General features: G+C 39.8%; 1 protein-coding gene across 1 annotated transcript in view; it reads right to left on the reverse strand.

The window, feature by feature from the left end:
- Nucleotides 1-27,632, reverse strand: part of COX6C (cytochrome c oxidase subunit 6C) — a 34,729-nt gene extending 7,097 nt beyond the window's left edge. Inside the window, exons 1-3 of the mRNA XM_036995308.2 lie at nucleotides 27,490-27,632; nucleotides 26,220-26,346; nucleotides 21,266-21,394 (exon numbers count right to left, since the gene is read on the reverse strand). Of these exons, the coding sequence (XP_036851203.1) occupies nucleotides 21,281-21,394; nucleotides 26,220-26,333 (228 nt within the window). The 5' untranslated portion in view covers nucleotides 26,334-26,346; nucleotides 27,490-27,632 and the 3' untranslated portion in view covers nucleotides 21,266-21,280. The remainder of the gene's footprint in view (nucleotides 1-21,265; nucleotides 21,395-26,219; nucleotides 26,347-27,489) is intronic.
- Between the last annotated feature and the right edge of the window lie 320 nt (nucleotides 27,633-27,952).

Consider the following 27,952-nt stretch of genomic DNA (forward strand, 5'->3'; position numbering starts at 1 on the left):
AAGAGGAAGTTAAACTGTAACTATTTGCAGATGACATGATATTGTACATAAAAAACCCTAAAGACTCCACTCCAAAACTACTAGAACTGATATTGGAATACAGCAAAGTTGCAGGACACAAAATTAACGCACAAAAATCTGTGGCTTTCCTATATACTAACAATGAACCAATAGAAAGAGAAATCAGGAAAACAACTCCATTCACAATTGTATCAAAAAGAATAAAATACCTACCAATAAACCTAACCAAAGAAGTGAAAGACCTATACCCTGAAAACTACAAGTCACTCTTAAGAGAAATTAAAGGGGACACTAACAAATGGAAACTCATCTCATGCTTGTGGCTAGGAAGAATTAATATCATCAAAATGGCATCCTGCCCAAAGCAATATACAGATTTGATGCAATCCCTATCAAATTACCAGCAACATTCTTCAATGAACTGGAACAAATAGTTCAAAAATTCATATGGAAACACCAAAGACCCCGAATAGCTAAAGCAATCCTGAGAAGGAAGAATAAAGTGGGGGGGATCTCACTCCCCAACTTCAAGCTCTACTACAAAGCCATAGTAATCAAGACAATTTGGTACTGGCACAAGAACAGAGCCACAGACCAGTGGAACAGATTAGAGACTCCAGACATTAATCCAAACATATATAGTCAACTAATATTCGATAAAGGGGCCATGGACATACAATGGGGAAATGACAGTCTCTTCAACAGATGGTGCTGGCAAAACTGGACAGCTATATGTAAGAGAATGAAACTGGACCATTGTCTAACCCCATACACAAAAGTAAATTCGAAATGGATCAAAGACCTGAATGTAAGTCATGAAACCATAAAACTCTTAGAAAAAAACATAGGCAAAAATCTCTCAGACATAAACATGAGTGACCTCTTCTTGAACATATCTCCCCGGGCAAGGGAAACCAAAGCAAAGATGAACAAGTGGGACTATATTAAGCTGAAAAGCTTGTACAGCAAGGGACACCATAAATAGAACAAGGTACCCTGCAGTATGGGAGAATGTATTTGTAAATGACAGATCCGATAAAGGCTTGACATCCAAAATATATAAAGAGCTCACCCACCTCAACAAACAAAAAATAAATAATCCAATTAAAAAATGGGCAGAGGAACTGAACAGACAGTTCTCCAAAAAAGAAATTCAGATGGCCAACAGACACATGAAAGGATGCTCCACATCGCTAATTATCAGAGAAATGCAAATTAAAACCACAATGAGATATCACCTCACACCAGTAAGTATGGCTACCATTCAAAAGACAAACAACAACAAATGTTGGCGAGGTTGTGGAGAAAGGGGAGCCCTCCTACACTGCTGGAGGGAATGTAAATTGGTTCAACCATTGTGGAGAGCAGTATGGAGGTTCCTCAAGATGCTCAAAATGGACTTACCATTTGACCCAGGAATTCCACTCCTAGGAATTTTCCCTAAGAATGCAGCAGTCAAGTTTGAAAAGGACAGATGCACCCCTATGTTAACCGCAGCACTATTTACAACAGCCAAGAATTGGAAGCAACCTGGGTGTCCATCAGTGCATGATGAATGGATAAAGATATGGTTCATATACACAATGGAATATTATTCAGCCATAAGAAGAAAGCAAATCCTACCATTTGCAACAACATGGATGGTACTGGAGGGTATTATGCTCAGTGAAATAAGCCAAGCGGAGAAAGAGAAATACCAAGTGATTTCACTCATCTGTGGAGTATAAGAACAAAGGAGAAACTGAAGGAACAAAGCAGCAGCAGAATCACAGAACCCAGGAATGGACTAACAGGTACCAAAGGGAGCGGAACTGGGGAGGATGGGTGGGTGAGGAGGGATAAGAGGGGGGAAGAAGAGGGGGAGTATTGTGATTGGTATGCATAATGGGGGGGGTTAGGGGAGGGCTGTGCGGCACAGAGAGGACAAGTGGTGGTTCTGCGTTTTGCTGTGCTGATGGACGGTGACTGTGGTGGGGTTTTTGGGGGGGACCTGGTATACGGGTGAGCCTGGTGGACATGATGTTCTTCATATGATTGTGGATTAATGATAACAAAAAAAAAAAAGAGAGAGAAAGAAAAGGGGGATTACTCCCTGATAGGATAAAACTGCAAATCAACAATTAATGCATACTTTACATTTGCTTAATTTTGATCTTTTAAAGGGTGTCAGATGATCAGCTATGGAAGTACATTTTTCTGATAATATTCCTTTCTCTTAAAAAAAAAAGCAGTGCCTGTGTGGTGATCTCCAATAAGTTCTTCACAAGGTATAAAGGTAACATCAAAGTGTGGGCAAAGGGTTTGTTTGTGTTTATACAGAGGATCAATGCCTAATTTGACTACCCAGAAAACGAATTAAGATATGATATGAACAAGAACTTCCAACATCAACATCCTCTGGAAGAGTCATTCCAGAAGATGATCATCAAAAACCTTCAACAAAGATCCTGGCGTTGTTGCAGTTGTAGCTGCATTCATCCAACCAGTTCCTGGACTTGCCACTGGAATGAGAAGTAGATATCTAAGCTGGCCTGTGCATACAGTAAAACAACAAATTTGACTGGGTCTATACTGTTGGAACTCAACCAGGAATTAGGAGAAGTGCAAGTTGCAGTGCTCCAAAATTGTGCAACTATAGACGATTTACTGTTAAAAGAACATATGGGGGGCGGAGCCAGGATGGCGGCGTGAGTAGAGCAGTGGAAATCTCCTCCCAAAAACACATAGAGCTATGAAAATATAACAAAGAAAAATCTTCCTAAAATAGAGACCACAGGACACAGGACAACATCCAGACCACATCCACACCTGCAAGGAACCAGCGCCTTGCGAAGGGGGTAAGATACAAGCCCCGGCCCGGCGGGACCCGAGCGCCCCTCCCCCCGGCTCCCGGCGGGTGGAGAGAAACCGGAGCGGTTTTTTTTTTTTTTTTTTTTGGCGACCGCTTTTTGGAAGCCTTAGAGGGACGGGCCCCCGTTGCTGGGGAGGCAGGGTGGCGGGACCGGTGAGCAGGTGCCTGGGAACGGCGCCGGAGGACAAAGAATATCCCGCGTTTCTCCCTGTGGGACCGGCGGGCGGGTGCCTGAGACCGGTGCCTGAGGACGGAGGAGGTCGCGCGTTTTTCCTTTTTTTTTTTTTCTCTTTTTGGCGAGCGCTTTTTGGAAGCCTTGAAGGGACGGGGACCCCGGTGCTAGGGAGGCAGGGTGGCGGGACTGGTGAGCGGGTGCCTGGGACCGGCGCCTGAGGACAAAGAATATCCCACGTTTTTCCCTGCGGGACCGGTGGGCGGGTGCCTGAGACCGGCACTTGAGGACAGAGGAAATCGCGCGTTTTTCCCCTTTTTTTTTCTCTTTTCTGCGAGTGCTTTTTGGAAGCCTAAAAGGGACAGGGACCCCGGTGCTAGGGAGGCAGGGCGGCGGGACTGGTGAGCGGGTGCCTGGGACCGGCACCTGAGGACAAAGAATATCCCGCGTTTTTCCCTGTGGGACCGGTGGGTGGGTGCCTGAGACCGGCACCTGAAGACAGAAGAAATCGCGTGTTTTTCCCCTTTTTTTCTCTCTTTTTGGCGAGTGCTTTTTGGAAGCCTTGAAGGGACAGGGACCCCGGTGCTAGGGAGGCAGGGCGGCGGGACTGGTGAGCGGGTGCCTGGGACCAGTGCCTGAGGACAAAGAATATCGAGCGTTGCTTCCCTGCGGGACCGGTGGGTGGGTGCTTTTTGGAAACCTTGAAAGGACAGGGACCCTGGTGCTAGGGAGACAGGGCAGCAGGACCAGTGAGCGGGTGCCTGGGACCGGCACCTGAGGAAAAAAAAAAAAAAACAAATCGCTTGTTTTTTCCATTTTTTTTTTTCTTTCTTTCTGTTCCCTCTCTCATTGTTGCTGTTGTTGTTTTGGTTTGGAGAGTGCTTTTTGGAAGTCTTAAAGGGGCAGGACAGGTCACTTAGACCAGAGGCAGGGAATCTGGGGATCTCTGGGCACTCTAACCCCCTGGGCAGCAGGGAGCACAGAGGCCCCTTACGGAGATAAATAGCCTCCTGGCCGCTCCCCATCCAACGGGGCTCCACCATTTTGGAGGAACAGCCCCAGCCAGGCCAAGCCCACAGCAACAGCGGAGATAAACCCCAAAGCAACTGGGCGGGAAGCAGAAACCCTGTCTGCGCACAGCTGCCCAGCACAAGCAACTAGAGGTCGCTATTCTCCCAGGAAAAGGCTACAAACCAACAAGAAGGGAAGCTCTTCCAGCGGTCACTTGTACCAGCTCTGCAAACTATCTCTATCACCATGAAAAGGCAAAACTACAGGCAGACAAAGATCACAGAGACAACACCTGAGAAGGAAACAGACCTAACTAGTCCTCCTGAAAAAGAATTCAAAATAAAAATCATGAACATGCTGACAGAGATGCAGAGAAAAATGCAAGAGCAATGGGATGAGATGCAGAGAAAAATGCAAGAGCAGTGGGATGAGATGCAGAGAAAAATGCAAGAGCAGTGGGATGAGATGCAGAGAAAAATGCAAGAGCAGTGGGATGAAGTCCGGAAGGAGATCACAGATGTCAGGAAAGAGATCACAGAAGTGAAACAATCCCTGGAAGGATTTATAAGCAGAATGGATAAGATGCAAGAGGCCATTGAAGGAATAGAAGCCAGAGAACAGGAACGTATAGAAGCTGACATAGAGAGAGATAAAAGGATCTCCAGGAATGAAACAACACTAAGAGAAATATGTGACCAATACAAAAGGAAAAACATTCGTATTATAGGGATACCAGAAGAGGAAGAAAGAGGAAAAGGGATAGAAAGTGTCTTTGAAGAAATAATTGCTGAAAACTTCCCCAAACTGGGGGAGGAAATAATCGAACAGACCATGGAATTACACAGAACCCCCAACAGAAAGGATCCAAGGAGGACAACACCAAGACACATAATAATTAAAATGGCAAGGATCAAGGACAAGGAAAGAGTTTTAAAGGCAGCTAGAGAGAAAAAGGTTACCTATAAAGGAAAACCAATCAGGCTAACATCAGACTTCTCAACAGAAACCCTACAGGCCAGAAGAGAATGGCATGATATACTTAATGCAATGAAACAGAAGGGCCTTGAACCAAGGATACTGTATCCAGCACGACTATCACTTAAATATGATGGTGGGATTAAACAATTCCCAGACAAGCAAAAGCTGAGGGAATTTGCTTCCCACAAACCACCTCTACAGGGCATCCTACAGGGACTGCTCTAGATGGGAGCACCCCTAAAAAGAGCACAGAACAAAACACACAACATATGAAGAATGGAGGAGGAGGAATAAGAAGGGAGAGAAGAAAAGAATCTCCAGACAGTGTATATAACAGCTCAATAAGCGAGCTAAGTTAGGCAGTAAGATACTAAAGAAGCTAACCGTGAACCTTTGGTAACCACGAATCTAAAGCCTGAAATGGCAATAAGTACATATCTCTCACTAGTCACCCTAAATGTAAATGGACTTAATGCACCAATCAAAAGACATAGAGTAATAGAATGGATAAAAAAGCAAGACCCATCTATATGCTGCTTACAAGAAACTCACCTTAAACCCAAAGATAAGCACAGACTAAAAGGCAAGGGATGGAAAAACATATTTCAGGCAAACAACAGTGAGAAGAAAGCAGGGGTTGCAGTACTAATATCAGACAAAATAGACTTCAAAACAAAGAAAGTAACAAGAGATAAAGAAGGCCACTACATAATGATAAAGGGCTCAGTCCAACAAGAGGATATAACCATTCTAAATATATATGCACCCAATACAGGAGCACCAGCATATGTGAAGCAAATACTAACAGAACTAAAGAGGGAAATAGACTGCAATGCATTCATTGTAGGAGACTTCAACACACCACTCACCCCAAAGGATAGATCCACCGGGCAGAAAATAAGTAAAGACACACAGGCACTGAACAACACACTAGAACAGATGGACCTAATAGACATCTATAGAACTCTACATCCAAAAGCAACAGGATATACATTCTTCTCAAGTGCACATGGAACATTCTCCAGAATAGACCACATACTAGCTCACAAAAAGAGCCTCAGTAAATTCCAAAATATTGAAATTCTACCAACCAATTTTTCAGACCACAAAGGTATGAAAGTAGAAATAAATTCTACAAAGAAAACAAAAAGGCTCACAAACACATGGAGGCTTAACAACATGCTACTAAATAATCAATGGATCAATGAACAAATCAAAACAGAGATCAAGGAATATATAGAAACAAATGACAACAACAACACTAAGCCCCAACTTCTGTGGGATGCAGCGAAAGCAGTCTTAAGAGGAAAGTATATAGCAATCCAGGCACACTTGAAGAAGGAAGAACAATCCCAAATGAATAGTCTAACATCACAATTATTAAAACTGGAAAAAGAAGAACAAATGAGGCCTAAAGTCAGCAGAAGGAGGGACATAATAAAGATCAGAGAAGAAATAAACAAAATTGAGAAGAATAAAACAATAGCAAAAATCAACGAAACCAAGAGCTGGTTCTTTGAGAAAATAAACAAAATAGATAAGCCTCTAGCCCAACTTATTAAGAGAAAAAGAGAGTCAACACAAATCAACATAATCAGAAATGAGAATGGAAAAATCACGACAGACTCCACAGAAATACAAAGAATTATTAAAGACTACTATGAAAACCTATATGCCAACAAGCTGGAAAACCTAGAAGAAATGGACAACTTCCTAGAAAAATACAACCTCCCAAGACTGACCAAGGAAGAAACACAAAAGTTAAACAAACCAATTACAAGCAAAGAAATTGAAACAGTAATCAAAAAACTACCCAAGAACAAAACCCCGGGGCCGGACGGATTTACCTCGGAATTTTATCAGACACACAGAGAAGACATAATACCCATTCTCCTTAAAGTGTTCCACAAAATAGAAGAAGAGGGAATACTCCCAAACTCATTCTATGAAGCCAACATAACCCTAATACCAAAACCAGGAAAAGACCCCACCAAAAAAGAAAATTACAGACCAATATCCCTGATGAATGTAGATGCAAAAATACTCAATAAAATATTAGCAAACAGAATTCAACACTATATCAAAAGGATCATACACCATGACCAAGTGGGGTTCATCCCAGGGATGCAAGGATGGTACAACATTCGAATATCCATCAACATCATCCACCACATCAACAAAAAGAAAGACAAAAACCACATGATCATCTCCATAGATGCTGAAAAAGCATTTGACAAAATTCAACATCCATTCATGATAAAAACTCTCAGCAAAATGGGAATAGAGGGCAAGTACCTCAACATAATAAAGGCCATATATGATAAACCCACAGCCAGCATTATACTGAACAGCGAGAAGCTGAAAGCATTTCCACTGAGATCGGGAACCAGACAGGGATGCCCACTCTCCCCACTGTTATTTAACATAGTACTGGAGGTCCTAGCCACGGCAATCAGACAAAACAAAGAAATACAAGGAATCCAGATTGGTAAAGAAGAAGTTAAACTGTCACTATTTGCAGATGATATGATACTGTACATAAAAACCCTAAAGACTCCACTCCAAAACTACTAGAACTGATATCGGAATACAGCAAAGTTGCAGGATACAAAATTAACACACAGAAATCTGTAGCTTTCCTATACACTAACAACGAATCAATAGAAAGAGAAATCAGGAAAACAATTCCATTCACCATTGCATCAAAAAGAATAAAATACCTAGGAATAAACTTAACCAAAGAAGTGAAAGACTTATACTCTGAAAACTACAAGTCACTCTTAAGAGAAATTAAAGGGGACACTAATAAATGGAAACTCATCCCATGCTCATGGCTAGGAAGAATTAATATCGTCAAAATGGCCATCCTGCCCAAAGCAATATACAGATTTGATGCAATCCCTCTCAAATTACCAGCAACATTCTTCAATGAATTGGAACAAATAATTCAAAAATTCATATGGAAACACCAAAGACCCCGAATAGCCAAAGCAATCCTGAAAAAGAAGAATAAAGTAGGGGGGATCTCACTCCCCAACTTCAAGCTCTACTACAAAGCCATAGTAATCAAGACAATTTGGTACTGGCACAAGAACAGAGCCACAGACCAGTGGAACAGATTAGAGACCCCAGAAATTAACCCAAACATATATGGTCAATTAATATTTGATAAAGGAGCCATGGACATACAATGGCAAAATGACAGTCTCTTCAACAGATGGTGCTGGCAAAACTGGACAGCTACATGTAGGAGAATGAAACTGGACCATTGTCTAACCCCATATACAAAGGTAAACTCAAAATGGATCAAAGACCTGAATGTAAGTCATGAAACCATTAAACTCTTGGAAAAAAACATAGGCAAAAACCTCTTAGACATAAACATGAGTGATCTCTTCTTTAACATATCTCCCCGGGCAAGGAAAACAACAGCAAAAATGAGCAAGTGGGACTACATTAAGCTGAAAAGCTTCTGTACAGCGAAAGACACCATCAATAGAACAAAAAGGAACCCTACAGTATGGGAGAATATATTTGAAAATGACAGATCCGATAAAGGCTTCACATCCAGAATATATAAAGAGCTCACACGCCTCAACAAACAAAAAACAAATAACCCAATTAAAAAATGGGCAGAGGAACTGAACAGACAGTTCTCCAAAAAAGAAATACAGATGGCCAAGAGACACATGAAAAGATGCTCCACATCGCTAATTATCAGAGAAATGCAAATTAAAACTACAATGAGGTATCACCTCACACCAGTAAGGATAGCTGCCATCCAAAAGACAAACAACAACAAATGTTGGCGAGGCTGTGGAGAAAGGGGAACCCTCCTACACTGCTGGTGGGAATGTAAATTAGTTCAACCATTGTGGAAAGCAGTATGGAGGTGCATCAAAATGCTCAAAACAGACCTACCATTTGACCCAGGAATTCCACTCCTAGGAATTTACCCTAAGAACGCAGCAATCAAGTTTGAGAAAGACAGATGCACTCCTATGTTTATCGCAGCACTATTTACAATAGCCAAGAATTGGAAGCAACCTAAATGCCCATCGGTAGATGAATGGATAAAGAAGATGTGGTACATATACACAATGGAATACTACTCAGCCATAAGAAGTGGAAAAATCCAACCATTTGCAGCAACATGGATGGAGCTGGAGAGTATTATGCTCAGTGAAATAAGCCAAGCGGAGAAAGAGAAATACCAAATGATGTCACTCATCTGAGGAGTATAGGAACAAAGGAAAAACTGAAGGAACAAAACAGCAGTGGAATTACAGAACCCAAAAATGGACTAACAGGTACCAAAGGGAAAGGAACTGGGAGGATGGGTGGGCAGGGAGGGATAAGGGGGGTGAAGAAGAAGAGGGGTATTAAGATTAGCATGCATGTGGGGGAGGGAGCAAGGGGAGGGTGGGCTGCACAACACAGAGAGGACAAGTAGTGACTCTACAACATTTTGCTAAGCTGATGGACAGTAACCGTAATGTGGTTGTTAGGGGGGACCTGATATAGGGGAGAGCATAGTTAACATAGTATTCTTCATGTAAGTGTAGATTAAAAATTTAAAAAAAAAAAAAAAAAAGAAAGAAAGAAAGAAAGAAAAGGGGGATTACTCCTTAACAGGATAAAACTATTGGTAAATCAAAGATCAACGCATGCTTTAAATATCCTTAATGTTGATCACTTAAAGGGTGTCAGATGATCAGCTATGGAGGTACTCTTTTCTGATAATATTCCTTTCTCTTAATTTAAAAAAAAAAAAAAAAAAGCAGTTACTGTGTGCTGACCTCCAATGAGTTCTGCACAGTGGTATAGAGGGCATGTCAAAGTGTGGGCAAAGGGTCTCTTTGTTTCTATGCAGAAGATCAAGGCCTAGCTTGGATACCCAGAAAATGAACTAAGATACGATATGAGGAGGAGCTTCCGGCATCAGCACTCTCTGGAGGACTTGTGCCAGGGGGATGATCATCAAAAAGCCTCCACAGGGATCCGGACGATGCTGCGGTTGTGGCTGCATCCAGCCCACCGTCTCCTGGACTTGCCATAAGAATGAGGAGGGAGATGTCTAGGCTGGCATGTGCATACAGTGAGACAACGAATTTGACCGGATCTGTACTGTTGGAACTCAACCAGGAGTTGGGAGGGGTGCAAGTTGTACCACTCCAAAATCTCATGACTATAGACTATCTATGGTTAAAAGAACATATGGGATGTGAACAGATCCCAGAAATGGGCTGCTTTAATTTGTCTGATGGTTCAAGTACAGTTGGACAATATCCATCATATCATAGATAAATTTTCACAAATGCCTAGGGTGCCTAACTGGTTTTCTTGGCTTCACTGGAGATGGATGGTAATTATAGATTTGCTTTGTTTATGTCACCGTATTCCTATTATGTTAATATGTGTGTGCAAATTAGTTAGTAGTTTAATACCTATACATACTTAAGGTACTATACAAGAAGATATGTCAAAGAAATAATCAATCCTCCCAAGTTTCCTTCATATGCTACATCTATAGCTTTTCTTCTTCCTTCCTAATTACAACCCTTAAATAGAATTCGTGCCTCAGATCGAATTTACCGAGTATCATAATTCCTCCAGGTGGTAAAGATACCTCGAGACAAGTGCTGGGCATAGAAGCCACAGGGCATAAATCTGCAAAGAAGTAAAAAGCTAACCTTTTCAAACAATATGGCTTCTCTCTCACTTACCAACTTTACATTTCCCTGTATGGCCCCGGAAGATGACTGGTTAGCCAGAGACAGGTAAGATTCCTCAAGGGAGGAACAACCTAAGACAGGCACAGTCGCAGGGGGGCCATCAGGTGAGAATTTGGGGATCAACAGAGGTGAGGCTCAGAACCTCACCCCCCCTGCTTTGAGAGAAATCTTCTGCATCCGTGGATGTCTTGCTGCCCTTGTCTAGCCTGGATTAATACTTAGTCCATAGGCACACACCTGATCATCTGATCATCTACATTTGCCTTCTTACAGCACTAAACTATGCTTTCTACCTTTATCTTGCATCTACCTACCACTTCAGCATTTTATTAAAAATAAAAATAATAATAATAATAGGAGAAATGTGGGATCAACATATAAATCAAGTACAAAAATCAAACGAATATTCATATTTGACCTGATTGTTTATAGGTCATAATGCATGATCAAAACCGAAAGTTTCTGTGATGACTGCCCTTGTACTGTTCACCATGTAAGAATTTATTCACTATGTAAGAATTCGTTCACCATGTAAGAACTTGTTCGTTATGCTTCAGAAGATTGGAGACTGACGAGAATTAGGCTTGAGATGGATTAATGATTGTACATTGAGCGTTGACCCCCCTATACTGAATTTTATTGTTGTTAACAACCATTTGATCAATAAATATGAGAGATGCCCTCTCAAAAAAAAAAAAAAAAAAAAAAGAACATATGGGATGTGAACAATTCCCAGGAATGTGTTGTTTTGTCTGATTTTTCTCAAACTATTCAAATTCAGTTAGACAATATCCATCATATCATTGATGAGTTTTCACAAATGCATAGGGTACCTAACTGGTTTTCTTGGTTTCACTGGAGATGGCTGGTAATTGTAGGTCTGCTTTTGTTATGTAGCTGTATTCCTATTATGTCAATGTGTGTACACAATTTAATTAGTAGTTTAACATACATTCTTATGTTACTCTACAAGAGGATATGTCAAAGAAATAATCAATCTTCCCATGTTTTCTTCCGTCTGCTACTTCTATAGCTTTTCTTCTTCCTTCCTAATTGCAACCCTTTAGTAGAATTCGTGCCTCATATCGAAATTACCGAGTATCATAATTCTTCCAAGTGGTAAAGATACCTCAAGACAAATGCTGGGCATAGAAGCCACAGGGCATAAATCTGCAAAGTAAAAAGCTAACCTTTTCAAACAATATTGCTTCTCTCTCACTTACCAACTTTACATGTCCCTGTATGGCCCGGGAAGATGACTGGTTAGCCAGAGACGGGTAAGATTCCTCACGGGAGGAACAACCTAAGACAGGCACAGTGCAGGGGGGCCATCAGGTGAGAAATTGGGGATCAACAGAGGTGAGGCTTAGAACCTCACCCCCCATTTTGAGAGAAATCTTCTGCATCCATGGATGTTTTGTTGCCCTTGTCTAGTTTGGATTAATCCTTAGTCTATAGGCACACACCTGATCATCTACATTTGCCCTCTTACAGCACTAAACTGTTTTCTACCTTTATCTTGCATCTACCTACCATTTCAGCATTTTATTAAAAATAATAATAATAATAATAATAATAATAATAATAATAATGGAGAAATGTGGGATCCACATATAAATCAAGTATAAAAATCAAACAAATAATCATATTTGACCTGACTGTTTTTAACAACCATTGACCAATAAATATGAGAGATGCCCTCTCAAAAAAAAAAAAGATTATCAGTAGATTTCTCAACAGAAACCTTGCAGGTCAGAAGGTTGTCAGATATATTAAAGGTGCTGACCAAAAATGCTTATCAAACGAGAAGACTATATCCAGCAAAACTGCCTTTTAAAGGAAGAAATTAAAATATTCCTAGATAGATAAAAGCTAAAGGATAGGAGTTCACTACCACTAGATATGCAATGAGAGTTCTTCGAGTTGAAACAAAAGTATAGTAGAGAGTACCTCAAAGCTATGTGAAAACAGAAAGTTGTCTCTAAAATTCATATGGAAGAAAAAAGACCCCAAAAGCCAAAGCAAACCTGAGAAGGAAGAATAAAGCAGGGAGGATCTCACTCCCCAACTTCAAGCTCTACTACAAAGCCACAGTAATCAAGACAATTTGGTACTGGCACAAGAACAGACCCACAGACCAGTGGAACAGGATAGAGTCCAGATATTAACCCAAGCATATATGGTCAATTCATATACAGTAAAGGAGTCATGGATATACAATGGGGAAATGGCAGCCTCTTCAACATTTGGTGTTGGCAAAACTGGATGGCTACATGCAAGAGAATGAAACTGGATTATTGTCTTACCCCATGCACAAAAGTAAACTCGAAATGGATCAAAAACCTGAAAGTAAGTCATGAAACCATCAAACTCTTAGAAGACAACATAAACAAAAATCTCTTGGACATAAACACGAACAACTTCTTCATGAACATAACTCCCCAGGCAAGGGAAACAAAAGCAAAAATGAACAAGTGGGAATATATCAAACTAAAAAGCTTCTGTATAGCAAAGGACACCATCAGTAGAACAAAAAGACATCCTACAGTATGGGAGAATATATTCATAAATGACATATCCAATAAGGAGTTGACATCCAAAATATATAAAGACCTCGTGCACCTCAACAAACAAGAAGCAAATAATCCAATTAATATATGGGCAGAGGATCTGAACAGACACTTCTCCAGAGAAGAAATTCAGATGGCCAACAGGCACATGAAAAGATGCTCCACGTTGCTAATCATCAGAGAAATGCAAATTAAAACCACAATGAGATATCACCTCACACCAGTTAGGATGGTCAACATCCAAAAGACAAACAACAAATGTTGGCGAGGATGTGGAGAAAGGGGAACCCTCCTACATTGCTGGTGGGAATGTAAATTAGTTCAACCATTGTGGAAAGCAGTATGGAGGTTCCTCAAAAACACTCAAAATAGAAATACCATTTGACCCAGGAATTCCACTCCTAGGAATTTACCATAAGAATGCAGGAGCCCAGTTTGAAAAAGACATATGCACCCCTATGTTTATCACAGCACTATTTACAATAGCCAAGGAATGGAATCAACCTAAGCGTCCATCAGTAGATAAATAGATAAAGAAGAGGTGGCACATACACACAGTAGAATATTATTCAGCCATAAGAAGAAAACAAATCCTACCATTTGCAACAACATGGATGGAGCTAGAGGGTATTATTATGCTCAGTGAAATAAGCCAAGTGAGGAAAGACAAGCACTAATGATTTCACTCATCTGTGGAGTATAAGAACAAAGAGAAAACTGAAGGACCAAAACAGCAGCAGACTCACAGAAACGAAGAATGGACTAACAGTCACCAAAGGGAAAGCGACTGGAGCGGAGGATGGAAGAGGGAAAAAAGGGCATTACGATTAGCACACATAATGTGGGCAGGGGGGGCGAGCACAGGGAAGGCAGTACAATACACAGAAGAGAAGTAGTGACTCTATAGCATCTTACTACACTGACAGACAGTGACTGTAATGGGGTATGTGGTAGGGACTTCATAATGGGTGGAGTCTAGTAACCATAATGTTGCTTATGTAATTTACATTAATGATACCAAAATTTAAAAAAAAAGAAACCAAACACCCTAAAAAAAAAGAAAATATAAAGTTCTCTGGTAAAGATAAATAGATGGGGAGAGGGACAAAAAGATGGAAGAGTAGGAAGGCAAGGCAGAAACATCCTCCCACATACACATCAAAGAAAGGACTATAGCAAGTACAACGAACCCTAAAATCAACCTGAAGACTGCAGAACAGACCACCTACACCTAGTGAAGAACAGAAGACCATACAGAGAAAGATAAAGAGGCAGAGCCACTGTCATTTGGGACCCCAGCCCTTCCCCCTTCCCAGCCCATAGGCAGGAGGAACAACAGAGTGGGGAAGGGATAGGTGCTCAGGAACTCTGCACATCTGGCCCTGGAGATCTGCTCTAGGAATACAAGTCCACACTGCACTGGGCTTTGGCGGTCAGTGGGGCAGGATACCATGGACAATTGAACACTGTCAGTGGCTGAGACTTTTGTCACTTGTAGAGGACAGGCTCTGCAGGTCCTGCTGAGACCCAACACACAGAAGGCAGTTTGAAAATTTTACCAGAAGTGGGAAGGGTGCCAGAGGGATGAGGGTTGGCTGGAGCTCTTTCTGCAGGAGAAAGGGCAGCTGGATGACACTTCCCCAGCACTACCTCAGCCAAACTGATCAGGCACTCATGGGAGCCCCAAATGCTTCCCTACACATCCACGCCCAGCTCAGCCTGGCACCATCAGACTTTGCTACCAAGCAGGCATTCAGAAGCTTTCTCAGCTTTCTTGGCCCTCTCAGCCCAATGGGATGTACCTGTGGGAGCCACCTCCAAGTGCTCCTTCCTCCTTGCTGGCAGCCCAGCCCACCCAGTTAGCCCAGCAGATCCACCAGCACTGCAGGGCAGGCAGAGGGTGGCCCCACCCAGAATAATCTCAGCAGAAGCACCGCTCCTCAGAATCACAAAGGGCCAACTGAGGTGAGCTGCCATCCACAGTGGTCTGAGATAGACCACTACAAGAAGACAAGATGATGCCCCACCCATAGCCCACCAACAGAAACTGGGGATTCACTGCAAAGGAAAACCAAGTACTGATTAGTAAAGACTCTTGAGCTATGAGCACCACAGGATGGTTTCTTCATAAAGCCATTACTCTCTAGACCAAGATGCATAGAGGTTCTACCTAATACAAAGGAAGAAACACAGAAACCCCAACAGAATGAGGTGACAAAGGAATTATGTTTTAAACAAAAGTACAAGATAAAACACCAGAAAGAGGACTAAATGAAATGGTATCACATATCTTCTTGATAAAGATTTGAAATAACAATGGTAAATATGCTCACTGATCTCTAGAGGACTTCAAAAAAAAGAGTCGAAAAAGAGCCACTCAGAATACAGTAACTGAAATGAAAAATACAATGGAAGGAATGAATAATAAGATTGCTGTAAGTAAAAGCAGACAATGAGATTGAAATTAGAGAATGGGGAACCAAGGAAGCTCAGGAACAGAGGAAAAAGAATCTCTGGAAATGAGAGGATACTGAGAGAGCTGTGTGACAACTCCAAACAAAACAATATTCACATAATGGGGTACCAAAAGGAAAAGAGAGAGACAAAGGAGTAGAAAGTCTCTTTGAAGAAATAATTGTTGAAAACTTCCCCAATCTGGAAAAGGAAACAGATACCCAGGTCATGGAAGCACAGAGAGCCCCTAAAAGGAGCCCCAGGAAGATAACACCAAGACATACAATAATTAAAATGACAAAGAGTAAAGATAAGGGGGTGGTGGTGGTACTGAATGCAACCATAGAGAAAAAATATTGTAAGGGAAAATCCATCAGGCTATCAGCAGATTTCTCAGCAGAAACTTTACAGGTCAGAAGGCAGTAGCATGAATATTTAATGTATTGAAAAGGACGTTCAACCAAGAATTCTTTACCCAGCAAGGTTATCATTCAAAAATTGAAGGAAAGATTAAAAATTTCCCAGAAAAATGAAGGCTGAAGGAATTTATAACCACTAAGCCAGCATTACAGAATACGCTAAAGGGACTTCTGTAGGTGGATGTTCCTAAGCCTAAATATTTCTCACCAGTGAAAATAATCCCACAGTAAAGGCAGTAAGCCAATTACTTACCAAGCAAGTATGAAATTAAAACAAAATTAGTAAAACCAACTATACACAAAATCAGTCAAGGGATACACAAAATATTCAGATTGTGACATCTAGTACATAAAGTGTGGAAAAGGAAGAGTACTAAAAAGTACTTTCAGATTGTGTTTGGTATAGAGCAATCATCAACTAGATTGTTATATAGTTAACTATTCATGAACCTTCTGGCAACCACCTAAAGCCTATAATAGATACACAGAAAGTATTTTTTAAAAAGAAATTTAATCACAACAGTAAAGAAAACCACCATAAAACAAAAGATGAGTATAAAAGGAAGAAAGAACAGGGAGGAACTATAAAAACAACTAGAAAACAATTTATAAAATGGCAATAAGTACATACCTATCAAAAATTACTTCAAATGTAAATGGACTGAATGCACCAATAAAAAAACGCAGGGTGGCAGAATGCATAAAGAAACCAAACCCTCTATATGCTGCCTATAGGAGACTCATTTCAGACTTAAAGACATAGACTGAAAGTGAAGGGATGGAAAAACATATTTCATGCAAAAAGCAAGAGTAGCAGTACTTGTATCAAACAAAATAGATTTCAAAATAAAGTAACAACAGACAAAGGACATTATATATTGATATAGGGATGAATCCAACAATTATAAATACCTATGCACCCAGCACAGAAGCACCTAAATATGTAAAACAAATACTAACAGAACTAAAGAGGGAAACTGACTGCAACTCATTGATATTTAGAGATTTTAACATGCCACTTACATCAATGGACAGATAACCAGACAGAAAATAAGAAAAACAGAAGAACTGAACAACACATTAGACAGATGGACTTAACAGATATCTATAGAACATTCCACCCAAAAGCAGCAGGGTACAAATTTTTCTAAAGTGTACATGGAACGTTCTCCAGAACAGATCCCATACTAGGTCACAAAAAGAGCCATGAAACCATGGATAGTATTGAACCCTTTATATACTTTTTTTTCCCCTATACATAATGTACCTATGATAAAGTTCAATTTATAAATTAGGCACAGTAAGAGATTAACAATAAAATAGAACAATTATACTCTAGTAAGTTATGTGCATATGATCTCTTTCTCTCAAATTACCTTATTGTTCTGTACTCACCCTTCTTTTTTGTTATGATGTGAAATGATAAGTGCCTACATGATGAGATGAAGGGAAGTGATGATATAAGCATTGTGACACAGCATAAAGCTACTACTGACCTTCTGAAGATATGTCTGAAAAAGACTCATGAGCTTCTGGACCATGGTTTACCTCAGGTAACTATACCTTGGATGTACAAAACTGTGGATAAGGGAGGATTACTGTAACAGTTAGAAGAGCCAGACAGATCATTAAGAAAACAGAGGACTTGAAAACACTATAGACCAACAGGACCTATTAGACAAACACCAAATATTCTACCCAAAAACAGAACACACATTTTTTCTCAAGTGCATATAAAACATTCTCCAGGACAGGTCATATGGTAGGCCACAAAACAAGACAATAGATTTTAAAAGATTGAAATCATACAAAGTATCTCTTTCCTGATCACAATGGAATGAAACTAGAATACCAGAAGGAAAAGAGAAAAATCCACAAAAATGTTGAAATTAATAAACACTTCAACAACCAATGGATCAAAGAGGACATCACAAGGGAAATTTAAAAAGATCTCAGATCAACAACCTAAGGTTAACAACACCTTGAAAGCTAGAAAAAGCAAACTAAACCCAAAGCTAGCAGTAATAAGGAAACAAGGAATAGCAATAAACAAAATAGAGAACAGAAAGACAATAGAGATAAATCAGCAAAATCAAGACGTGGTTATCTGCAAAGGTCAATAAGACTGATAAACCTAGACAGAAATACAAGGGAGAATTACTCACATTACTAAAAACAGAAATGAAAGGGTTCATTATAAGTGATTTCACAGAAATGAAAAGGATTATAGGAGAGGGCCATAAAAAACTGTGAGTCAAGATAGATAACTGAAATGAAACAGATTAATTCATAGAAACACACAACCAAAAAATGAATCAGGAACACTTAATATAAATATAAACAGACCCAGAACTAGTAAGGACATTGAATCAGGACATTGAATCAGCAATCAAAAACCTTCCAACAAAGAAAAGCCACTACCACATGGCTTCACAGGTGAATTCTACCAAACATTTAAAAAAAGAAATACCACCAAGCTCTTCCCCAAAAAACTGAAGAGGAGGGAACACTGCCAAATTCACTCTATTTATTGTATATATTTTTATTTTCTATATATTAAAATATACTTGATGTCTAGGAGATTGCCCCTACCATATCTTCCACAGCCTCTCCTATGTCTCCTCTTAAAGCCACACCTGATTGACCATATCTCATTAAAGAATACAAAGTATTCTACAAGGCCAGCATTACCGATACTAAAGCCAAATAAAGATAATACAAAAAAACTATAGAACAATATCCCTGATGAATATAGATGCAAAAATCCTTAGCAAAATACTAGCAAAGAGAATTCAACAGCTCACAGAAAGGATTATATACTATGACCAAGTGGGGTTTCTTGTTGGAATACAAGGATGATTTAACTTACAAAAATCAATGTCACACACAACAGAAGAACAAAAACCATATTATTTATCATCTCAACTGATACAGAAAAAGCATTTGAGAAACTCAATATCGTTTTATGATAAAAACACTCAGCAAAGAAGGAAACTACCTCAACATAATAAAAGCCATATATGAAAAGCCCAGAGCTATTTCATATTCAATGATCAAAGACTGAATGTATTTCCTCTAAGATCAAGAAAACACAAAGATGCCTGCTGCTCCTACCACTTCCATTCAGCATCACACTGGAAGTCCTAGCAAGAGCAATTAGGCAAGAAAAAAAAAATACATCCAGACTGGAAAGGAAGAAGTATAAGTATCTGTTTGCACATGACCTGAGCTTATACACTGAAAACCCTAAAGACCACCAAAAAAACAGAATAAACTAACTCAGGAAAGCTGCAGGACACAAAATCGTAAGTCAGTTGTTTTTCTGTACACTAACAATCAATAATCAGAAAAGAAAACTAAGAAAATAATTTCAATTATAAGAGCATCAAAACAATAAGATAATTAGGAATAAACGAAATCAAGGAGGCAAAAGCCATTTATATGGAAAACTACAAAACACTGCTGAAAGATACAAATAAATGGAAAGACATTTCATATTCATGGATTGGAATACTTACAATTGTTAAGATGTCCATACTACCTGAATCTACATATATAATACAATCCCTATCAGCATTTTTGCACAAGTAGAAAAACTCACCCTAAAATTCACATGGATTATCAAGAGACCCTGACCACTCAAAATAATCTTGAGAAAGAAGACAAAGTTGGAGGACTAACACTTCCTGATTTCAAACCTTACTATAAAGCTGCAGAAGTCACAATATTCTGGTAGGGACATAAAGAAATAAAAGCCACTGCAACAGAATATAGCCCAAAACAAAGCCTCACATACACAGGTAAAAAGTTACCAATAAAGGTGCCAGTGCCAATCATCTAATGGGGAAAGGACAGTCTTTTCAACAAATGCAGCTAGGAAAACTGGACAGTCACATGCCAAAGAACAAGGCTGGTCCCTTCCCTTACATCATATCTAAAAATTAACTCAAAAAAGACCTAAAGGTAAGAGTTAAAATTACAAAACTCTTAGAAGAAAATACAACAGAAGCTTTATGACACCAGATTTGGCAATGATTTCTTGGGTCTTACACTAGAAGCAAAAGCAACAAAAGAAAAATTACATCAACTAGACTCCATCCAAATTTTAAAAGTCTGTGCATCAAAGGATACAATCAAAGGAGTGAAAAGGCAATCTACAAAATGGTAAAAAATATTTGCAAATTATTTATGTCATAAGGAGTTTAAAGAATGCCTACAACTCAACAACAAAGACCAACCCAATCAGAACAGGCAAAGAGCTTAGATATTTCCCCAAAGAGGATATACAAACATTCAACAGGCACAGTAATAGATACTCAACATCATTAATCACTAGGGAAATACAAATCAAAATAAAAATGAGATACCACCTCACACCCATGGCTACTACCCAAAAAAACCCAAACAAACCAGAAAACAAGTGAAGAAATTGGTACCTTATGCACTGTTGTAAAATGGTGCAACTGTTATGTAAAACAGCATGGCAGTTCCTTAAAAAATTAAAAATAGAACAGCAACTCCACTTCTGGATACATATTCAAAAGTATTGAAAGCACTATCTCCAAGAGATATCTGCACACTTCATAGCAACATTAATTCACAATAGTCAAAAGGTAGAAGCAATTCAAAAGTCCATCAAAGATGAAAAAATTTGCAAAATGTGGTATATACAAAAAATGGAATACTATTTAGCCTTAGAAAGGAAGGAAACTGACACATGCTATAATGGATGAACCCTGAGAACATTACATTAAGTGAAATAAGCCAGACACAAAGACCAATACTGTATGATTCCACTTACTGAGGTACCTAGAGGCAGAAACAGAGTAGAATGGTGGTTGCCAGAGGCTGGGGGCACTGGGGAATGGAGTTGTTTAATGAGTACAGTTTTGCAAGATGAAAAGAGTTTTAGAGAAACAAAAATGTATATACAAAAATGTCAATGTACTTAATACTGAACTATACATGTAAAAATAGTGAAGACAGTATAAATTTTGTTAGGTATATTTTGCCACAATTTAAACTGAAAACAGTAACTGCAACAGCCATATTACCTTCACATTCCAAAATCATTTTGCACTCTGAAAGATACCAGCCTTCCTCATCTCCTCAAAATCTTTCATGGAATCATAATTTCTGTAGAAATCTGCATACGCCTTCTTTCTTGGTTCAGCCACTGCAAACTAAAAAGTAACAAATCCCATTAGGGCTTATTTTTTAGGTTATTAGAAACTCAGTATATAAAGACAATGTAAATTACAATATATTCGTATTCACCTTTAACTTGAACCCTTTATTTCCTAAGACTGGTGTTGACATAGATGTAAGGAAAAAGAAAGCAACTTCAGGGAAACTACTCAGCAAGAGGGGTCTTCCTTGCCTAGGGACAAATGATTCCTTTTGTTGAGTGTGGGAGTGTACATTTTGGGGGAGAGGTGGGAAAGTGTATGTGCAGACTGGGAAGAGCCAAAGGAAGATACCCAGAAGCTAAAAGATTTTAGGGAGAATATAGATAGTAGCCTTCCCTCCAGGAAAACCTATGTATCCCCACATCTAAGACACTTTTCTAAAAGGAGGCCCAAATTAAGTTACAATATTAATCTCAAAGATGTCTTGAGATAAATTCAGTAACCATTTGCCTCTGAAAGGCACAGTGAGTTTCCTATATGGCAAGAACAGTCCTAGGTAATTTACACTTCAACAGCACTTAAAGTCCTTAGTGTAAACACTGATCTATTTTGCAATAAGGAAATTCACTCAAGAGTTTAAGTGACTTATTAAGGTTTAGTCAGAAGTCTGCCACTGGTAGGTAGGTGGCTCAATGAGGATTCAAACCCCAATCTGTCATACGGCAAATATTTTATTCTCCACAAAACATGGCCTGGTGGATTTCAATGTGTGGTTCATAAATGAAATCCAAATCCCACCCTGCAAATAAAAACCAGTAATAATTCTTCAAGTGCCAATCCACATTAGTTAAGGTGCTGCAGAAAAATATGGCATCATGGTACTTGATGCTTGATCTTAATAAACCTGAACAGTGTTAACTACATTTATTTTAACTCCCAACTTCCTCCAGTAAGACCAACTAGCAAGAAGCACCAATGCAACCCCATGAACTGAGATCTGAAGGGGCCGATCACCCACAAGGCAACTGTAAGCATTTCTTGTTAGAACAAGAAAAATATATTTTTTTAAATATCAAATACTAAGACAGAGAGAAAGTAGCAGGCTCAGTGAACCCAAGAAATAAAGCAAATGGATTTTATAATTCCACCTAAATTATTTTGTTGCCTGAATTTTTTAAATATATTTTTAGGTTTTTTTAAGTTTGAAAAATCTGGACTTCAGTAACAAGAGAATATTATCAATTTAGGTCTACTACATCACCAGTAACTTAAAAGCCATAAAAAATCTATACATGAGGCCTATACATATAAGCAAATACTTGACAATTTAGGACAATCCTAATTTATATGACAGCAAATGGTGAACCTAGTGGGCAAATCCCATTCAGGATAAGCACTATATTCATTTGCCTCTTAAAACCCAAACCATATTCATGAATTTAGGTTTACCAGATTAATTGAACTACTTCACGTAAAAAACAGAAGCTGACTGAAATTGTGAAAATAAGTGAAAACTAGAAACAAAATAGAGGCCAAATCTTTAAAAGCACTCAACACTAACTGGATAGAGTAAGTGAAAGAGGAGAGCATCTACAAAGTGAACCAAATTTACACCTGCCTTATTCTTCAATAAGAATCTGATTCCTTCCAATGAAACACTAATAACTATACACAAGCACTCTAATTTACCAAGCATTTATTTTCTTTTCATTCAGAAGACACTGACTATGAGTCTGGCATGGTCCCAGCTCTTAATTTCATAGCAGAGACAGACCCTAAAGCAAATATGACTTAAAATACAATGTGCCCAATACTGTAAAATAGTATGGTACAAAGTAACTGAGAACCCAGCAGACCACAATCAACACATCTGTAAAATTAGGCTTTGGAAAATATGTTTTTCAAAGAGGAAAACATTTGAGTGGCCCTTGAAGGATGGACTGGAATTTGCCAGACAATGAAAAAGATTCCTGTTATGTACAAAAGGATGGGAGATAGTAGAACTGGGTAACAGCACACAGTTATGAAGGACTACAGAGCTGGGCATTATTAGTACTGATCGGGATGATGATGATAAGGCAGAGGGCAAATCAGAAAGTGTCTTAAAATCAAGACTAAGTTTTAGCAGGTTGCCCACAACCCAGTAGTTAATGGTGAAATCAATTTAGAAGGTTGTAGCCAATACTTAATTCTTACAGTAGGTCAAAAGTTTGGAAGCCACTGTACCTTGAGCACTGTGTAGCCCCATGACATAAAAAGTTCTGTTCTAGAAGCTAACAGTTAAAAGCAGCAAAAATCCATATAAAAAGTTACAAAGGTCTGAACTTTGAGCGTGACAATGAGGACAGAGTCAAGAAATGAGTTCTCTCTTTACCTCCACTTTATTTATCCATCCATGCTTTCTCTGACAGACATTTATTTCATGCCCACTATGTGCCAGGTAGCAAGGATCTCAAGACATTTCATCAGACATTCTCTCATCATCAGAGAATTCTCTCATCTAGAATAATGGCTAAACTATCCCAAATTTCATGAAAAATATCAATATAAACATCAAAAAAGTTCAATGAATCACAAGATGAACTCAAAGAAGCCCACACCAGAACATAAACTTCAAAGCCAAAGATAAAAAGAATCTTCAGAGTATCAAGACCAATGCAATTAGTCACATACAAGGGATCCTCAATTAAATTCTGAGCAGATTTCTCATCAGGAACTACAGAGGCCAGAAGGTAGTGGGCTGACATATTCAGTGATAAAAAGAAAAAAATGTCAACCAAGAATCCTAGCTCCAGCAAAACAGTTTTTCAAGAGTGAGGGAGAAGAAACTAAGACACTCCCAAAAAAACAAATCTGAGGTAATTCATTACCACTACATCAGCCCTGCAAGGGAGTCCTCTGGGAGAAATGAAAGGACACTAGACAGTAACTTGAAGCCATACAAAGAAATAAAGATCTCAATAATGGCAAATACACAGGCAATTATAAAAGCTCGTATTATTTAATAATGGTTTGTAACTCCACTTTTTACTTTCCAGATGATTTAAGGCACTAATGAACTTTTTAAAACATTAAGTCTGAAAACTAGTGTTACTGTAACTTTGACCTGTTACTCCACATGTTGTTTTTTACATAATTTAAGAGACTGTTTAAAAGAATTATTACTTATGTTTTGGGGAATACAACATATAAAGATATAATTTAGTGACATCAACTAAAAGGATTGGGGACAGAGCTATAAAGGAGTAAAGTCTTTGTATGTTATTGAAGTTAATGTCGTATTAATTCAAATTAGTGTTATAACTTTAGGATGTTAAATGTACTCCCCATGGTAACCACAAAGAAAAGCACTAAAGAATACACACAACAGAAAATGAAAGTCATTTAAACATTTCATTACAAAAATCACCTAGGCACAAAAAGTGACAGAAATGCAGGATATGAAGGACAAAAAACTACAAGTCATAAAGAAAAAAACAGTAAAATGATAGAAGAAAGGTCCCTTGTTATCAATGAGTACTTTAAATGTAAATGGATTAAACTCTCTAATCAAAGGACAAGAGACTGGCAGAATGGGTAAAAACATAATCCAACTATATGCTGTCTACAACAGGCTCACTTCAGATCCAAAGACACAGACTGAAAGTGAATCTTTCAGTACATCCATGTTCATAGCAACATTATTCACAACAGCTAAACCACAGAAGTGTCCATCAAAGGTGAATGAATAAGCAAAATGTGGTAAACAAATATAATGGATTATTAAGTCATAAAAAGGAAATTCTGACATTACAACATGGATGAACCCTGAGGACATTATGCTAGTGAAATAAGCCGGTTACAATAAACAAATATTGTATGATTCCATTTACATGAGGTACCTAGAGTAGTCAAATCAGATATAGGAAGTAGAATTGTGGTTCCATGGGCTGTAAGTCAGTGTGGGAGAGGGGGAGAAAGTAGGAAATGGAAGTGTGTTATTTTTAACGGGTACTGAGTTACAGTTTTACAAGATCAAGACAATTATGGAAATGGATGGTAATGATGGTTGCACATTTTCAATGTTTTTAATACCACTTAACTATACACTTAAAAATGATTCAATTTTGTTATGTGTACTTTATCACAATAAAATTTATTTTAAAAAACCCAAAGGGCATAACCTTAAAATCCACAGAAGGCAGAGTTAAAAAGCAATTCTGTGGCAACAATTATCCAAGATACCAAACACTACTACTGCCTTTCCCATCCCTTTATTGAAAAAGCAATTATAGTCTGTTTTACAGGCTGAGCTGTAACTCCCCAAACTCATGTATTGAAGTCTTAACTCCATAGTAACTCAACAATATAACAGTATTTGGAGATACGGTCTTTAAGAGGTAATTAAGTTAAAATGAGGTCTTTGGGGTGGGCCCTAAGCCATTATGACTAAGCATCCTCCTAAGAAGAAATTTAGACAATGACAGGCTAACTAACACACAGGGGACCAATGTGAAGAGAAAAGAAGAAAGCCATCCACAAACTAAGGAGAGAGGCCTCAAAAGAAATCAACCCTGCAGCCACCTTGATCTGGAATGCCTAGCCTCCATAACAGAAAATAAATTTCTATTGTTTAAGACCTGCAGTTTGTGGAAATTTGTTACACCAGCTTTGGCAAAATAACACGGTTTCATTTAAAGATGGAGGACAAGCTACCAGGGGAATATGAGGTACTTTCCTGCCACACTGAGGAAAGTGGGGAGAAAGGTAAGAGGAAGGGAGCATATTAAAGACGGGGTTTCTTTATAAAGACTGAACTGCTTATGAAAATGAAGTACACTTTTTAATTCAAAACACACATATTTGGACCATAAGCACAAAGTAAAAAACAAATACATACCTTATAGAAAGCTGCAACCCCCAGGGATACAATGAATGCTCCAACAATATGAAATCGCAGGCGCTTGGCCAAAAGGCCGCGCATCTGAGGTTTCGTCAAAGCACTGGAAGCCATGGTAATTCTTATCCTTGGTAGATAATATAATAATAGAAGAAAACTCTTAGATCATAATAAAATATCTAAAGAACTCTTATGCATAATGCATTTTAGTGTCTATAAAGGCCCAGGCAGGATAGTGGACTGACCCCTCCCACAAAGCCTAAGGCGCTTAAGGCCTTAGCCTGCTCATTTTTTTTTCCCTCTCGCATACTGCCTGCCTGACTGCGCTAAATAAGCAAGGTGACTGCGGCAAAATAGCAACCGGGGCGGGGGCAAAAAACTACAAACAAAAATCTCTCCCAACTACAGAAAACATAAGCAGTGGCTCTAGACTGACAAATGTAAATGGGTTTATATCATTTATTCTTCTATAAATACACTATCATCTCATTTACGCTTCCAGACAAGCGCGTGAGACAGTTGTTATTCCCAGCTTATTGATGAGAAAACTCGGGGGCACTAAGGTAACGTTAACTTTCCCAAAGTCACGCAGTAAACGATCAAAACTAGGACAGGAATCCAACAGACACCTCGAGAGCCCACCCGGCGGCCGCCGCGCTGCACGGCCTCAGCCCACACCTACGGCCGGGGCGGCGGGCCGTCCCCGCGATTCCCCCAGGGCGGGAGAGTGAGGAGCACCCGGGCGCGCCGAGGGAAGCTGCAGGGGGCCGCCTCTGCCCTCCCGCCACAGGTACGGGGACCCTTTGGCAGCTTCTCAAGGTTGACTTCAAACGGTACTACCGAGCCCACACCGAACGAGCGCCGACGCCGCAGGGGGCGCCACCGACGCTGACCCCTATGCCTCAAGAGCGACTGAAGAAAAGACCACCACAGCCTTTGCACAAGAGAGAACATAGGGCCGCACAGGTCAAACGTCCAACCAAGGTCACACTGCCTGGGGGGAGGGCGCAGCGGAGCCCGGGGCCGGGCCAGCTGCCTCGGAAGCCTGGCTGGCTCTTCGCGGCCCCCGGCAGCCCACCGCGCCCCCGCGGGTCCCCGTCGGCCGCCCGCCGCCCTCCTCAGGCCGCGGTGGACGCGCGTTGGAGACAGCCGAAGCAAAGGTGTTCAGCTCCCCGGCCGCAAGAGCGAGTCACGACTCGACTCCCAGAGCAGGCGGCGGGAAGCAACTATGGGAACCTGAACGAAGAACTCACGGAGCAACCTCACTCACCCCGACACCAACGACCCTCCTAACCTACGCGGAAATGGACGGCCTCGGGCAGCGCGCAGGCGTAGAAAGAGAGGAAGCGCTGAGGACTCGGCGACGGTGGCGGAGAGAGTTCAAAAGAGTTCGGCACGCCTACCGCCGTTGACAGCTGGAGTACAGCAGATTAGCTGCTCTCCAGTGTAGTTTTGGACAAGGGCTTGTCCTTCTGAGTCAGTTTCCTTAGTAAATTGGCGATCTTAATCTTATGTACGGAGTTGATGTGATATAAAAAGATTTAATAGGTGGATTTTTTAATGTACTCTACAAATATAATACAAATCATTTGCCCGAACCATGTGCACAGACATTTTCATTGTAACTACCTTGTGTGAATAACCGCTTGGTTTGAGGAAGAGGTGATAAAACAGCCGAGTTCTAGGTGCTCAGAATCCAGCATATGAGACGAAACATTACTACCTATCCCAAA

Source organism: Manis javanica, chromosome 2 (assembly GCF_040802235.1).
Source record: "Manis javanica isolate MJ-LG chromosome 2, MJ_LKY, whole genome shotgun sequence".
Lineage (NCBI taxonomy): Eukaryota > Metazoa > Chordata > Mammalia > Pholidota > Manidae > Manis > Manis javanica.